The sequence below is a fragment of the Dipodomys merriami genome, unplaced genomic scaffold, assembly GCF_024711535.1.
Source record: "Dipodomys merriami isolate MVZ:Mamm:240054 unplaced genomic scaffold, mDipMer1.0.p SCAF_90, whole genome shotgun sequence".
In the NCBI taxonomy this organism is placed as follows: Eukaryota; Metazoa; Chordata; class Mammalia; order Rodentia; family Heteromyidae; genus Dipodomys; species Dipodomys merriami.
In genome coordinates, this window is record NW_027206513.1 from 2,877,011 (window position 1) to 2,892,550 (window position 15,540).

At 45.4% G+C, this 15,540-nt stretch overlaps 1 protein-coding gene across 3 annotated transcripts in view; it reads left to right on the forward strand.

The window, feature by feature from the left end:
* Nucleotides 1–7,562: 7,562 nt before the first annotated feature.
* Ttl (tubulin tyrosine ligase) overlaps nt 7,563–15,540 on the forward strand; it is a 43,764-nt gene continuing 35,786 nt past the window's right edge. For 2 of the 3 annotated variants that reach the window (XM_070013342.1, XM_070013341.1), the window contains exons 1-2: nt 7,563–7,767; nt 10,393–10,471. In XM_070013342.1, the coding sequence (XP_069869443.1) occupies nt 7,611–7,767; nt 10,393–10,471 (236 nt within the window). In that variant the 5' untranslated portion in view covers nt 7,563–7,610. The remainder of the gene's footprint in view (nt 7,768–10,392; nt 10,472–15,540) is intronic. The other variant, XM_070013340.1, reaches the window with a different exon arrangement.

Here is a 15,540-nt window from a genome sequence, read left to right on the forward strand (position 1 = left end):
GAAGATCGTGATTTGAAGCCAGAAAAGTCCCTGTGAGACTGTTATCTCCAATTAACACTCAAAAATACAGAAGTGGTACAGTGGCTCAAGTGGTAGAGAGCTAGCTTTTTTTTGGGAGGGGGGGGTCCGGTCGTGGGGCCTGAACTCTGGGCCTGGGTACTGTCCCTCAGTTCTTCAGCTCAAGGCTAGCGCACTACCACTTGAGCCACAGCGCCACTTCCCGCTTTTTTCTTTTTGCTTATGTGGTGCTGAGGAATGGAACCCAGGCCTTGAGCATACAAGGCAAGCGCTCTACCACTGAGCCACCTTCCCAGCCCGTAAAGAGCTAGCTTTGAGCATATGAAGCTCAGGGACAGTGTCTAGGCCCTGAGTTCAATCCCCATAATTGACAAAATAAATAAGTAAACTAATTGATTAATTAATTTGATTCCTGAGTGAATATATCTGGATGTTGTTTCTTTTTTCTTGCATATGTTTATCTTTAAGTAGTTGTACAAAGGAGTTGCCATTCACCAAAACAGTTTATGACTAGAGTGCATCTTGATCAATGTCACCTCTTTCAACATTCTCACCCACCTCTCCCCGTTCCCTTACTTAATTTTAGGTTATGATTTTTTTTGCTATTTAATGAAGCAGTTTACGTATATAATAAATCTTTTTTTTGGTGGGGGGGTTTCAGTCATGGGTCTTGAACTCTGGGCCTGGGCACTATCCCTTAGCTCTTCCGCTCAAGGCAAGCATTCTACCAATTGAGCCACAGCTCCACATCTGGTTTTCTGGCAGTTAGTTGGAGATAAGAGGCTCATGGACTTTCCTTATCCAGGCTGGCTTTGAACCATGATCCTTAGATCTCAGCCTCCTGAGTAACTAGGATTACAGGCATGAGCTACCAGTGCCCCGCATTATAATGCATCTTGATCTGTGTTGCCACTTCAACATCTTCACCCCCCCACATTCCACCCACCCCTTCCCTTATATTTCTCAAAAAATTAATTGTATATTAATTCTTGCCTGCATTCTCCTCCCTTCCCTTTTCATTTTTCCACCCCTCACTCCTTGGCCCCACCCTCCTATCTTGCAAGTACTGTACCTATTTCCTGGTACTTATTTTGTTGGGCTTTGACTTAATCTTTTTTTTTTGGTCTGTCATGGGCCTAGGGTACTAGTGCTCTACCACTTTGAGCCACAGCTCCACTTCTGGTTTTCTGGTGGTTAATTGGAGATAAGAGTCTCACAGACTTTCCTGCTGTGGTTGACTTTGGATTGCAATCCTCAAATCTCAGCCTGCTAAGTAGTTAGGATTACAAGCATGAGCCTCCAATGCCTGGCCTGACTTAGCCTTTTTGAAGAATTATACTACTTGTACTCTCCATTGGCTCTATTATACTTTCAGGTGTTTACTTGTAGATGTACAGGCACATTCTATCTACCACAAGTGAAGGAAACCAGGAAACCTGTGTTTCTCTGGGTCTGGTTTACTTTGTTTAATGTAATTTTTTCCAAGTCTTCCCATTTCCATATGAGTGATACAATATCATTCTTTCTGATGGATGAGCAGAATTCTTTGTGGATATATACACTTTCTTGACCCATTCATACACTGAGGGACATCTGAGCTAATTCTATATTTTGTCTATCGTGAATAATGCTGTAATGAACATGATTGCACTGGGAGCTTTAGTGTAGTCTTGTTTGTACTCTATTAGCTAAATGCCTAGGAGTGGAATTGCTGGGTCATAGGGAAACTCTATGTTTAGTTTTTTGAGGAACCTTCATACTGCTTTCCAGAGTGGTTGAAAGTTATTGTTTGTTTCTTTCTTTCTTTTTGCCAGTCCTGGGACTTGAACTCAGGGCCTGGGCACTGTCCCTGAACTTCTTTTTGCTCAAAGCTAGCACTCTACCACTTGAGCCACAGCACCACTTCTGGCTTTTTGTTTATGTGGTATTGAGGAATTGAACCCAGGGCTTCATGCATGTGAGGCAAGCACTCTACTACTAAGCTACATTCCCAGCCCACTGTTGTTTCTTAAAAACTCTCAAAGTACTGGTTTAGACTTATGGAAAGATTGTGTAGTAGGAGTGTAGTGTGTCGTTTTTTCCCCCTATAATATCATACTTGAGCAACTTTATTAGGTAAAATTTTGCTCTTTTATCTATTTTGTTTTGTTTTGTTTTGTTTTTGCTGGTACTAGGGTTTTTCTATTTTGTTTATTTATTTATTTTTAATTTAATTTAATTTTGTTGGTTGTGGCGCTTGAACTCTAGGCCTGGGTGCTGTCCCTGAGCTCTTCAGCTTAAGGCTAGTGCTGTGCCTCTTGAGCCACAGTAGCACTACTGGTTTTTTCTGCTTATGTGGCACTGAAGAATCGAACCCAGGGCCTCATGCATGCAAGGAAAGCATTCTACCACTGAGGCATCTTCCCAGCCCTATTTTTTTATTTTTTATTTTTTTTTTGTTGGTCATGAGGCCTAAACTCTGGGCCTGGGAACTGTCCCTCAGCTCTTCAGCTCAAGGGTAGTGCTCTACCACTTGAGCCACAGCACCACTTCCTGCTTTTTCTGCTTATGTGGTGCTAAGGAATTGAACTCAGGGCCTCATGCATGCAAGGCAAGTACTCTACCATTGAGCCACCTTCCCAGCCCCCGTACTAGGGTTTTAAACTCAGAGCCTCATGCTTGCTTCCTCAGATAGTACTTTACCACTTGAGCCACACCTCCATTCTGGATTTTTTTGCATTTTGATAAATATATGATCAGAGGCACATTGGCATTGTGCCTTTGCGTTCCTCCCCTAAGAGTATCCTCCTTGGGTCTCACTGTGTGTGAATACCTAGAGTCCTGTATAATTTATCATGTCCCAGTATATTTTAGACCTAGCTTCTGCATATGAGAGAAAATATGCACCACTTCTCTCTCTGAATTTGGCTTGCCTCACTTAACATGATTTGTTCTATGTCCATCAATTTCCCTGCAAATAACATATTATTCTTTGTAATAGCTGTGTAAAATTCCATTGTGTGTAGGTACCACATCTTTTTTTTTATCCATTCATCTATTGTAGGGCAGCTGGGCTGTTTTCATACAGTCTGGCTTTTTTTTCTGGCTTTTTGAAGATGGTGTCTTATGGCCTTTTCTCTCCAGGCTGGCAATGAACTATGTTCCTCTTTTTTGTTGTTGTTTTGTTTTGAGAGAGGGTCTTGGTATACAGCTCAGGCTGACATTGAACTTGCAATTCTTTTGCCTCAGCCTCCTACTAAGATTATAGATGTATACTACCATACCCATCTTATTTTTTGTAGGACTGACAAAATATCTATCTATAAATATATAATATATATTTATAGTATATGACATGAGACTTTGATGTATGTATGCATTATAAAATGGCTCAATCATGTTATTTGACACATCCGTATTGATAGTAATAGCTTCACAGATGAGAAGACTGTGGTCACAGAGGCTCAACATCTTGGCCACAATCTCAGAACTGATGAGTGAACAAAAGCTGTGTTCAACCCTTCCCCTGGCTGGGTCGGAGCTGGCTCTTTTTATGTATATGTGTAAGTATGAGGATAGAGAGAAAAGGGTCAGGTAAATGGTGCTAAATCTTTGAGGATTATTTCCCACTCAAAGTGGAATCCATTTACTGACTTGCAGTCAGGTCCCAGATACTACAGCATTATAGTTGTGCCTAGTTAAGAAAGAAGAAGCCATTCCAAAGTATTTCAAATAATCCTAGCACTTAGGAAGTTGAGAAAAGATGAGTGAGAGTTTCTTGGCCACACTGCCAACAGTGAGACCCTGTCTTTAAAACAACAATTAAAGCAAAAAGAACAGAGGGACAGGATGACCCATTGCAACAAAGATACCCACAAGATACTATATTGGAAATGAACTTTACAACTTTGGGTTGGGGAGGATTGAGGGAGGTGGGGGAGGAAATGGATAGTGGGAGAACAATAAAGGAGTGTGTAACAGTTCTCGACAAGAAATGTATTCATTACCTTACTCATGTAACTGTAGCCCCTCTGTACAACAATAAAATAAATTTTTTTAAAAGAACAGAGGGAAATTGACTGTATAAATTAATTATTAAAGTTTTTGGAGAGGAGTGTGGCATTGGTGGCTCATGCCTTTAATCCTAGCTATTCAGGAGGCTGAGATTTGAAGGTTCAAAGCCAGTTTAGGCAGGGAAGTCTTTGAGACTCCATCTCCAATTAATCAGCAAACAAAACAGGCTGGAGGCATGGTTTAAATGGTAGAATGCCAGCTATGAGGAAAAAAGCCAAGCAACTGTGAAGCCCTGAGTTCAAGCCCTAGTAATGACAACACACACATATATATATACACACACACATACACTTATATGTACACACATGTGCATGCATGCATTATATGCTGAAAGGGAGAAGGATGATTCAGGAGAAACTTATGACTTTAATTGAATGAGGAAGTCATCAAATCATCTTCCCTAAAACCATAAAGATGGATGAAAAGAAAAGAAACAAACCCAACTATTTCAGTAGTCTAGAGTCTTAGAGTCCACCATCTGAGCAGAATTTATGCTTCAGAACTTACAGTCTTTGTGGGAACTGTGAGCTGTGCTCAGGCTGATTCTATCCATACTTCTCTCTGTCCCCAGCTGGATGAACACAGCGTTTCTGCCAGGCAGGGCAGCCCATAGAGGGTCCACCAGCTCCTTCAACTGACATAAAGATGACTAGCTCCTTTAGAAGCAATAGATGGTTCTCTCATCAGGGATAGTTGTTAGTGAAAGTGATTTCTCAGAGAGAAAAGAATGGAACAGGGCCAAGGTCTTATTTCTATGGGTATGAATCATGATGCTGTACTCATATGTAGCAGAGATTGAATATCCCAAGCTAGTCACACTCTGGGTTAACCCCAAGGTAGTGTACCACTAAAAAGGGTACACTAAAAATGGCCCATCCGAAAGTAAACCCCAGGAAAGTTCTGAGAGCAGCTAAGACTTTGAATGTGATCTCTGATTTTTATTCCAATGAGTCAGCAGAAGACACAAGCCTGACTGGCTAGAGGACCATTAGCACAGATTCTATTTGGTCACTTGCAGAATCACTACAAGGGCAATGAAGCCAATGCATTTTAGACCGTGTGTGTGTGTGTGTGTGTGTGTGTGTGTGTGTGTGTGTGTGTGTGTGTGTGTGTGTGTGTGTGTGTGTGTGTGTGTGTGTGTTAGTACTGAGCCATGAACTCAATGCTTTACACTCTCACTTGGATTTTTTCAGTTGAAGGCTGGCCTCTACCACTTGGACCACACCTCTAATTTTGGCTTTTTGCTAATTGGACTTCTCTTTCCCTGCTGGCTTTGAACCGAGAGCCTCATATCTCAGCCTCCCGAGTAGCTAGGATTATAAGTGGGAGCCACCAGTGCCTAGCTTTAGACCAGTTCTTATCCTCCATGGATAGAAGGTACAGAGAAGGAACATAAATACCCAGTATTTCTGGGTTGGCTGTATGTGTGCTCTGAGCAAGCACTCTATTTTCTACTTCATTATCAGAATGAGTGTGGAAAACGAGTCAAAGTCTGCTCCCATTGGAAATGAGCAGAGATGAGAGGGGAGAGGGTGCTTTTACAATATGCTCTGTGTATATCACGCGCACAGGGAGAAAAACAGGATGACAAGAGATACTGGGTGGTACTTCTCCAGAGACAAGTAAAGGAGGTGAGGTTCAAGGTTGATATAGGTATTTTTTTTTAACATTTTTGTTACACAATAAAGAATACAACAATACGTGAATCATGCTTTAAAGAGTCACAGGTTGACAGACCATACATTACAGTCCAACTAAGGAAAAAAGGTTAAAAAAAACTCCACAGTTCAGACATAGTACACTTAAAAACTCAAGAATATGCTGACAAAAGCCTAGACTCCACTCCCAGTGTTAGTCTACCATGAACTTGTACATATCTGAATTAAGTATTGTACAACAACTGTGATTTTTTTACAACAATGCCACAGAACCTAAAATAATACTTCAAAACATTACTTCAGGGCTGGGAAGGTGGCTCAGTGGTAGAGTGCTTGCCCTGCATACATGAGGCCCTGAGTTCAATTTTTCAGCACCACATAAGCAGAAAAAGCGGGAAGTGGTGCTGTGGCTCAAGTGGTAGAACACTATTCTTTAGCTGAAGAGCTAAAGGACAGTGCCCAGGCCCACAGATCAGACCCCATGACTGACACTAGCATTAAGTAAGAGAGCTCAAGCACAGCACCCAGACCCTGATTTCAAGCCGTACCACCACCACCAACAACAAAAAAGTGTAATACCTACAAATAATGCTCTCACGTAACCTTTTATAAGTGACAAGCAAAAAGGAAAGCAGAAAAACTTTTCTATCTCTTCTTTAGGTTTATGAGGTCTGCATTGTTACCAAACAGTGATGTAGTTTACAGCTTAACTTTTGATATTCTGGTTCTTTGGTGCCCATTTTGTTTGACTAGACCTGTTTTTGTTAGCTACTGGTGCTGTCAGAGGTAGACTGAAACTTTTTGCCACTGAGGAGAATATAGCAAACCAGGAGGAGAGACGATTAAGAGGGAAGAGAAAGCTGAATCAGAGATAGTGCTCAGTTATGAATTTTAAAATAATGGGATGTACTGTACTAATCGGTATTTTCCACACTAGTGTGATGAATAATAATGCTGTGTCTCACACTTCACAGCCTCTAAAGATATGTGGGGATGCCATACCTCAGTTTGGGGAGGATTATTTATGATGTAAGTACTTTTTGTGTGAATATGGGAATCTATGTGGGAAATTTGATAATCATTGAACCTTTCTTTCTCTCTGTGTGCCAAGTTCAGCTTCCTAAACGGGAGTTAGGCAGGCTACCAGGATCATGACCCCCCAGAAGGGAAAGAAAGACAGGACATGAGCGGAGTTGAAGGCCGGTGCGGGGCTCCTGCCACCAAGGGAGTCTCAAGTCACCACCTCCTGGGGCCTAGCAAGCCCCAGAAGGTCTCAGCAGATGTAAGGAGCAGTCCCTGCCATGCCTGGCTTCTCCGTAGACGGAAAGCAGAGCAAACGGGAGGCGCATCTTCACTTAAACGCGGGTGGGGCCTTCGGACTTTTTGCTTTCACCCAGGAAACATGCTTCTGAATGTCGGGAAGTCTAGAGGAACTCTGGAGGAAGGGTCTTCTGCTGGCACCGCCCCCGACTGCGACCCCAGGGTGACTCCAGAGCGGGCTCCCGCTCTCTCTCTCCAGTGCTCAGCGCCCCCCTCCACGGACCACTGGTACCGTGGCGGGGCCCTGCGGGTAGGGCGTGGGTGCAGGGGGCTCCCGCCTGCGCCCCGCTGGGCCGCGAGGAATCACGGGGTGGAGGCGGAGCCACTGGGGCGGACACGCGAGCGCCCGGGGGCGGCGCCGCCGGGATCGCGGAGGCGCGGCCGAAGCGCGCGGCGGGGCGGGGCCGAGCGGGGCCGGGCCGAGCGGGGCCGGGCCGAGCCGGGCCGGGCCGAGCCGGGCCGGGCGGGGATCCGCTGCGCCCTCGCTGCGCCGCCGCCGCCGCCGCGGCGAGCTGGGTGGTGTAGCGGCCGCCGGGCGGTCCGGGCGCGCGGCCCTTCGCCATGTACACCTTCGTGGTGCGCGATGAGAACAGCAGCGTCTACGCCGAGGTCTCCAGGCTGCTCCTCGCCACCGGCCACTGGAAGCGGCTGAGGCGAGACAACCCCAGGTTTAACCTGATGCTGGGCGAGAGGAACCGGCTACCGTTCGGGAGACTCGGTGAGCCCTTCCCCGTTCCCGCGCCTCCGTCCCGGCGAGGGGGTCGGGCCCGGGAGGGCGGGCGCTTTTGTTTTTCGGGTCATAAATCTTCCCCTCCTCACATGAGGTTTGCTCGGGCCGATCCACATGCGGCCCCTGAATGGGCCGGGGCCGGGGTCCGGGCAGCTCCTGACAGTGCCCCGCCGCGCCGGCCGCCGGACCTCGGCCTCCCGGACGCGAAGCCCGCAGTCGCGCAGGTGGTGGAGCCGGGCGCGGCCGGGCTCCGCCGAGCCGGGGGCTGGCGTGGCTGGAGCCGCCGTGCAGCTTTCCTCCACTAAGGCTTGCGCCCCCGTCAGCCGTGGGCGCGGGAGGGGGTCGTAGGCGTTGAGCCCGGGCCCCCAGGGTTCTGCTACCCGCAGGCTCAGAGGTACGGGCGGGGTTTTGTGTGCGTGCGGGGAGCGGGAACTTCCGAGGGACCCTAAGCCGGGCAAGGGGACGGGCGTCTGATTGGAGAGCTGACCTCAGCGTCGCCGGAGAGCGCGCTTTCACCTTTGTCCCTGCTCTACCCGCTGGAGGGACTGTCCCGCGTCCACGTGCGGGCGCTGGGCCTGGCCCCAGGTATCCGCACGCCTGCCCACGGAGAGGGGCGGGGCCGAGCCGAGGCCCGCGGCTTCTTCTACATGACGTCATCCTGAAGTTTTCCAGATCTCTTCCACTCGTGTCCCCGGGAGTGGCGCCTGGTCTCCTGGTGACCTGACTGCAGTCACACGGACAGGCAGCCCTCCTCCGGGGTAGCCGTGTTCCGTGCCCAAACTCACCCGCTGGGGAGACCTGATGCGGGGGGGGGGGGGGGGGGGAGAATCATGTCTGCCTTGGAGGACCGCCCAGAAAGAGTGGTGGTCTATGTCTGGGAGAGGATAGGGTTTTCAGAAACAGGTGTAGCCAAAGGTCGAGGGGGTGCAGACTGGAAAAGGCCCGTGTGGACTTGACTGGATTTGTTGAGAGAGGATCTGGGCCACCTTGCAGCTATGTCAAACTGTCATGTTTGAGGGAGGAAGCATGCAGAGGCATAACTGGTATAGTACTGCAGACAGATTTTCATTGTTATTCAAGTTGATGGTGTAGAATGGTGACTGTGCAAAGGCTGACTGGAACTCCCAGAGATCTAAGAAGACAAGGGATGTGCCTGGAGATCCTCCCTTTTGTTTAATACTTCCTCAGGAAGTCCCTAGCAGGAAAATAATAATAAATTTTCCTTCCTGAAGGATTAGAAGAACTACTTGTAGTTAAGAAGTTAAGTCCTTCTTGCTTTGTCATTGTCTTTCTTGACTTACTGACTTTCTCAGGATTTGGCAGTTTCTGGCTGTTAAAAACTTAGGGGGAATCCTAACATTGAACACACACACACACACACACACACACACACCTTAGGGGGAATCCTAACATTGAACACACACACACACACAAAATCCTAACATTGAACACACACACACACACACACACACACACACACACACACCTTAGGGGGAATCCTAACATTGAACACACACACACACACACAAAATCCTAACATTGAACACACACACACACACACACACACACACAGAAATAGGAAAAAGAAACCCACAGAAGCTGGGTCCTAAACAGATTCAGCAGATGGTTGGCAAGGATTTTACTTTCCTTTTTTTTTGGGGGGGGGGGCTGGTTGGTCATGGGGGCTTGAACTCAGAACTTGGACTCTGCCTTGAGCTCTTTTGCTCAAGGCTAGTGCTTTGAACCACAGCTCTGCTTCTGGCTTTTTCTAAGTAGTTTATTGGTGATAAGAGTCTCGGAGACTTTCCTGCTTGGGCTGGCTTTAAACTGAAATACACAGATCTCAGCCTCCTGAGTAGCTAGGACTACAGGTGTGAGCCACCAGTGCCCATCATAATTTTTTAGTTTTTAAATGGATTTTTATTTGTGTCCTTTCAGCTCTGGCTATGTATATGATAGGAATTGCAGCCAGGGCTTCAATCATGGGAAGCATGTCTGTGTGCTACTGAGCTCTGGCCCCAGCCTCTTGTTCTAATTTTGCAAAGAGGTTGTATAGTAAGAACTGTTGAAATTGGCCTTTGACATTACAGATAATGACATTTTCTCTACCTTCTTTCACTTTTGGGTAACCCTGCTAGCGTCTGGCAGAGGTAGGCATAGTTGAGGCCAGCAACAATATAGATTTCTGTATTTATTTCTTTGATGTCTATAAAAAGCAAGCTTGGAGGTGGGGAAAGTCTGGCTGTGAAAGTGCCTTGCTGTGCAAAGATGATAAACCTGTGTGAGCCAAGCAAAGAGAGGAATGTGATAAAGATCAAGAATAAGTACACTAGAAAATGACCAATGACATCTTAACAAGAAAAGGCCAAGTTGGTATTATAATAGTAGCCACTATGGAGAAAGAAGGGATAAGAATTGCCAGCGGGATACTGAGGCAAAGAGGGACTTCAAGAACAAGGAAACACAATTATTCCATTTCTAACAACTCATCCTGAAATGAGAGGAAGAAAAGGCTGGGTGTGACATAGCTGTTCCCTCTTGGCAGGCTGGTGCGGATGTCATGGCATTCCCCACTTGTCCCATGTCCATTCTGAGCCTTCTCTTTTCTCGTAGGTCATGAGCCTGGGCTGGTGCAGCTGGTAAACTACTACCGCGGGGCTGACAAACTGTGCCGCAAAGCTTCTTTAGTCAAGTAAGTAAGTGTTCCTTAAGGCTTTCATTTTCCATGTTCAAACATGCTTTGAACTTTCTTCTTGAAGCACTTATGAAGAAATGTGTGATTATTGTTTTGGGTTTTTTGTTTTTTGGGTTTTTTGTTTTTGTTTGTGAGGTTTGAACTCTGGGCTTGGGCATTAGCTCAAGGTTAGTGCTCTACCACTTGAGCCACAAAGCCCGTTCAGGTTTTCTGGCAGTTAATTGGAGATAAGAGTCTCATGGGGGGGGCTGAGAAGGTGGCTCAGTGGTAGAGTGCTTGCCTTGCATGCATGAGGCCCTGGGTTCAATTCCTAAGCACCACATAAAGCAAAAGGAAAAAAGCCAGAAGTGGCGCTGTGGCTCAAGTGGTAGAGCGCTTAGCCTTGAGTTGAAATGCTGAGGGACAGTGCCCAGGCCCAGAATTCAGGCCCCATGACCAGACCCCCCCCAAAAAACAAGAGTCTCATCATGGACTTTTCCTGCCTGGGTTGTCTTTGAACTGTGGTCCTCAGATCCCAGCCTCCTAAGTAGCTAGGGTTACAGACGTGAGCCACTGGCACCTGACAAGACTCCTCTCTCTCTCTCTCTCTCTCTCTCTCTCTCTCTCTCTCTTTCTTTCTTTCTTTCTTTCTCTCTCTCTCTCTCTCTCTCTCTTTCTTTTTCTTTCTTTCTTTCTTCCTTCCTTCCTTCCTTCCTTCCTTCCTTCCTTCCTTCCTTCCTTCCTTCCTTCCTTCCTTCCTTTCTTTCTTTCTTTCTTTCTTTCTTTCTTTCTTTCTTTCTTTCTTTCTTTTGTCTGTTGTGGGGCTTGAACTCTGGGCCTGGGTGCTATCCCTGAGCTCCTGAGCTACAGGCAAGCGCTGTACCACTTGAGCCACAGTGCCACTTCCAAAATGTGTAATTATTTAAAGGGAAAAAAATACGTTTGCTATTTTAATAGCCAACAGACATTCATGCTGAAAGCTTTCTTCAGGTTGCTTTGATGGCAGTTGAAAATGTTGCTGTGCAGTGCTTGATAAAGCCTATCCGTCTCCTAGGTGAAGCTCTGCAGAGGCAGGGCCTGACTCAAAGCTTCTTGCATAAGGGAAAAAAGGGTTCTTGCACAAACACATCACAAAACCAGTACATCTGGGCAGGGCAAGGCCAAGTAAGAGCCAAGCAAAGAGGTGATTTCAGCTCAAGTGTCACTTCTGGAGCTCCGGAGTGAATGACATTTCAAAGGTGTCACAGCCAGAAGTAAGGTGATGGGACTTCTGTGCTCCAGAATCAGCCAGTCATTGGCTATGGGGAAATGTGGAGGATCTAGCTTTCTTAGTGTTTCTGGTTCCTGGGGAAGGCCACATGTAAGACCTCAATGGCCAACTCTCACTGCAGCTGGAGGTCTATCAGAGAAGATACTTGAGCAAGGTATAAGAGCTCTATTCTACCATTTATCTCTGAGTAGTTGGGCTATGGCCATATACCATGACAACAGCATACAAGGGTGTGAAGGAGACAGTATCACACAAAGGCTAAGATCAGCAGCTTAGGTTTAACCTCAGCTGTCATCTTAGGGTGGGTTAAATCTCAGACCTCCCTCATAAGACAGTTATGAATATTAAACAAGGAGCCACAAAGCAGACATAGCACAGATGCCTGATGCATATGCAAGTTTGTAGAAATGAATATAGTGATAGTAACTACTTCAGGTTGTTCAGTTAAGAGAATCTTTTTTTTTTTTTTTTTTTGTAGTCATGGGACTTGAACTCAGGACTTGGGCACTGTCCCTGAGCTCTTTTACTCAAGGCTAGCACTCTACCACTTTGAGCCACAGCTCCACTTTTGGGTTTTTTTGGTGGTTAGTTGGAGATCAGAGTCTCATGAACTTTCCTGCCTTTTTTCTTTTTGCTTTGAACTGTGATCCTCAGATCTCAGCTTCCCACGTAGCTAGGATTATAGGTGTGAGCCACCAGCCCCTGGCTGAGAATCCTTTAAAGCATGCCTGTCTCATAGTTTGGAATGTATCAGTAAAAATAGTTCTTCCTATCACTACTATGGATGTCACTGCTATTACTGCTAATCATTTCTACTGGGAAACACCGAGTATGAGATCCCAGAGGCCAGGATTGTCATTTGGTCTGTAGTATTCTTTGCATATAACTGATAAATATTTATAGCCAAGCAGATTGGTTAGCAAGGAGACAATGAGAGATGTTCTTTCCCTGGTAACACTCCATTCTGCACTAAAGGTATTTATAAAACCCAGTACACACAGGAACATTTCCACTTTTGCTTTGGTGTATGTGTATTTGTCGTGGGGCTTAAGCTCAAGGCCTTGCGCTGTCACTTAGTTTTTTCATTAACAGCAGGCACTCGACCACTTGCTACATCTCCTTGTCTAGCCTTTTTGTGGTAGGTTAAAGATAAGGGTCCAAAGCCTATCTGGGCTGGCTTTGAAGCATGCTCCCCAAATCTCAGCCTCCTGAGTAGCTAGGATTACAGGTGTGAGCCACCAGTATCATTTCTTTTTGTTCTGCCTTTTTGGCCCTAGTAACTTTCCCACTTCTATGATGGGTATTCATGATTCAGCAGAAGTTCTCCTTTAGGAGAGTGAAGCTTTCTGAAGTCTTCTAATTACCTCCTTTTATATTTAGAATCTAAAAGACCGTTTGAGTAACATCAGGAGTAGGAAGTGGGACAGGATTACTCATTGAAATATTTATATAAAATTCTGTTTCTTCTCTGGATTTTTTGTTTAAAGACAAAAGTAGAACTTTGCTTTTATAAATAAAAAGCAGAGGATGCTGTTAAAAATAATGCTGAACAAGCCAGGCATCAGTGGCTCACGCCTGTGCTCCTCACTACTTAGGAGGCTGAGATCTGAGGATCGCAGTTCAAAGCCAGCCCAGGAAGGAAAGTCCATGAGACTCTTTTTTTTGGGGGGGGGTGAGAATGGGGGGTTAGTCGTGGGGCTTAAACTCTGGACCTGGGCACTGTCCTTCAGCTCTTCAGCTCAAGGCTAGCGTTCTACCACTTGAGCCACAGTGTCACTTCTGGTTTTCTGTGGTTTATTGGAGATAAGAGTCTCATGGACTTAACTGCCGGAGCTGGCTTTGAACTGCAATCCTCAGATCTCAGCCTCCTGAGTAGCTAGGATTACAGGCATGAGCCACCAAGGCCCGGCTCTCCATGAGGTTCTTATCTCCAATAAACTGCCAGAAAATCGGAAGTGGTGCTGTGGCTCAAGTGGTAGACCAGTAGCCTTGAGCTGCAGAGCTCAGGAGCCAAGCCCCAGAGTTCAAGCCCCATGAGCTTGGGGGAAAAACATGGTGATAGTGCCCTTTCATTGGATGGTTGTGATGTGACATGGTCTATGATGATAAATGGTGAAAATGGTGATGTGACTCATGGAACCTGGAGGTTGTCTCCTTCCTCCCTGCTTCCTTTCTTCTCTTAATTCTTCCAAGAGGCTGTTGTATCCCAAGAGAAAATGATCAACTTTATCAGTTTGTTACCCTCTCATGGTTTTGTATGGCTCAAAAAGGACTCTGGGGAATTAGAAATGTAATCTCCCTTAATTTATAGGACAAAACAGAGATCATAGATCAGCTGTGTTGTCCAAGGCTACAATAATAGTAAGCCAGAGTGCTTCTCAGCTCTACAAATGGACCCCATAGGCATTGTAACTAGACAGCCCTACCAGGGCTTTTCAGCACCTCACTAGGGTTTTAAATTGGACCCTCTATGCCCTTCTTCCTATCACATCAGGAGTTCAGAAATTCATCAAGGTCCCACGGTACTCAAGGGTTTTTCTTCTCTTGGCAGAATTGGGTGCTTTCTTTTCTTGTGAGCATTACTCTCTTGTAGATGTGAATAAAGCTCCATTTGTAATTTGTGATTGCTTCCCAAATGGGCTGGTTGAGGGATTGGAACAAATGCAAAGGACCTTTTGCAGTCTGGTCTTGGTTCTATACAGGAAATGAAGCTTCCAGGTGAAGGTCATCTGACAGAACAGTGCTGTCCAACAGAAATTTAATGCTAGCCACAAATGTAACTTTAACTTCTTAGTAGCCACATAAAAGTAAGTGCAGCAAGATTGATGCAATTAAATGTATAATCTAAGCAAAAAAAAGCCAAGAAAAGCCAGGTACTGATGGCTCATTCCTGTAATCCTAGCTACACAAGAGGCTAAGATCTGAGGATCATGGTTCAAAGCCAGTCAAGGCAGGAAAGTCCTTGAGATTCTGATCTCTAATTAACACCAAAAAGCTGTGGCTTAAGTGGTAGAGTGCTAGCACTGGGCAAAAACCTTAGGGACAACACTCAGTGTCTTAAGTTCAAGCCCTTGGACTGGCATAAAAAAAAATCATAATCTATTTTGCTTCAGTAAGTAAGTCCAATATATTGGAGTAAGGGTGCAGCTCAGGCGTATAGACCATGTCTCCTGAGCGTAAGGCCCTGGATTTCATTCCAGCACTATAAAAATAAAAAAGGCAATAACAAAACCCCCAAATACTTTTGACATGTCCTTTTGACATGTTACTAAAAATAGTACTTTGATATTTTATATATTCTTTTCAGGTCTTCAAAATGTTTTTGTTTTTTTTTTTCATTTGTGGCATACTTGAATTCGAACCCTAAATCTTCTCTGGAAACCCTTGGTTTGAATTTACATTTCACAAAAAATTACAGTTTCAAGAGCATATTTCCATACCTGGGCTGCTCTGATATATGTAAAAGTATCAAAATAATTTTTCTTCAGTATTTGTGCATTGACAAATTCATTGTTTTTAGAGAACTTAATTTGACTTTGAAACAAAAGCGTGCCTGCCTGCTGGTCTTGAGGCTTGACCTCAGGACCTGGCCACTGTCCCTGAGCTTTTATGCTCAAGGCTAGTGCTTTACTTATGGCCTTTTGGTGGTTAATTGGAGATAAGAGTCTAATAGATTTTCCTGCCCAGGCTGGCTTTGAACTGTGATCTTCAGATCAGCCTCCTGAGTAGCTAGGATAACAGGTGTGAGCTCCTGATTACTCTGCCATTTTTTATTTTTTGATTATTGAATGAAATAATGGCATTTTTGGGAGGAAAT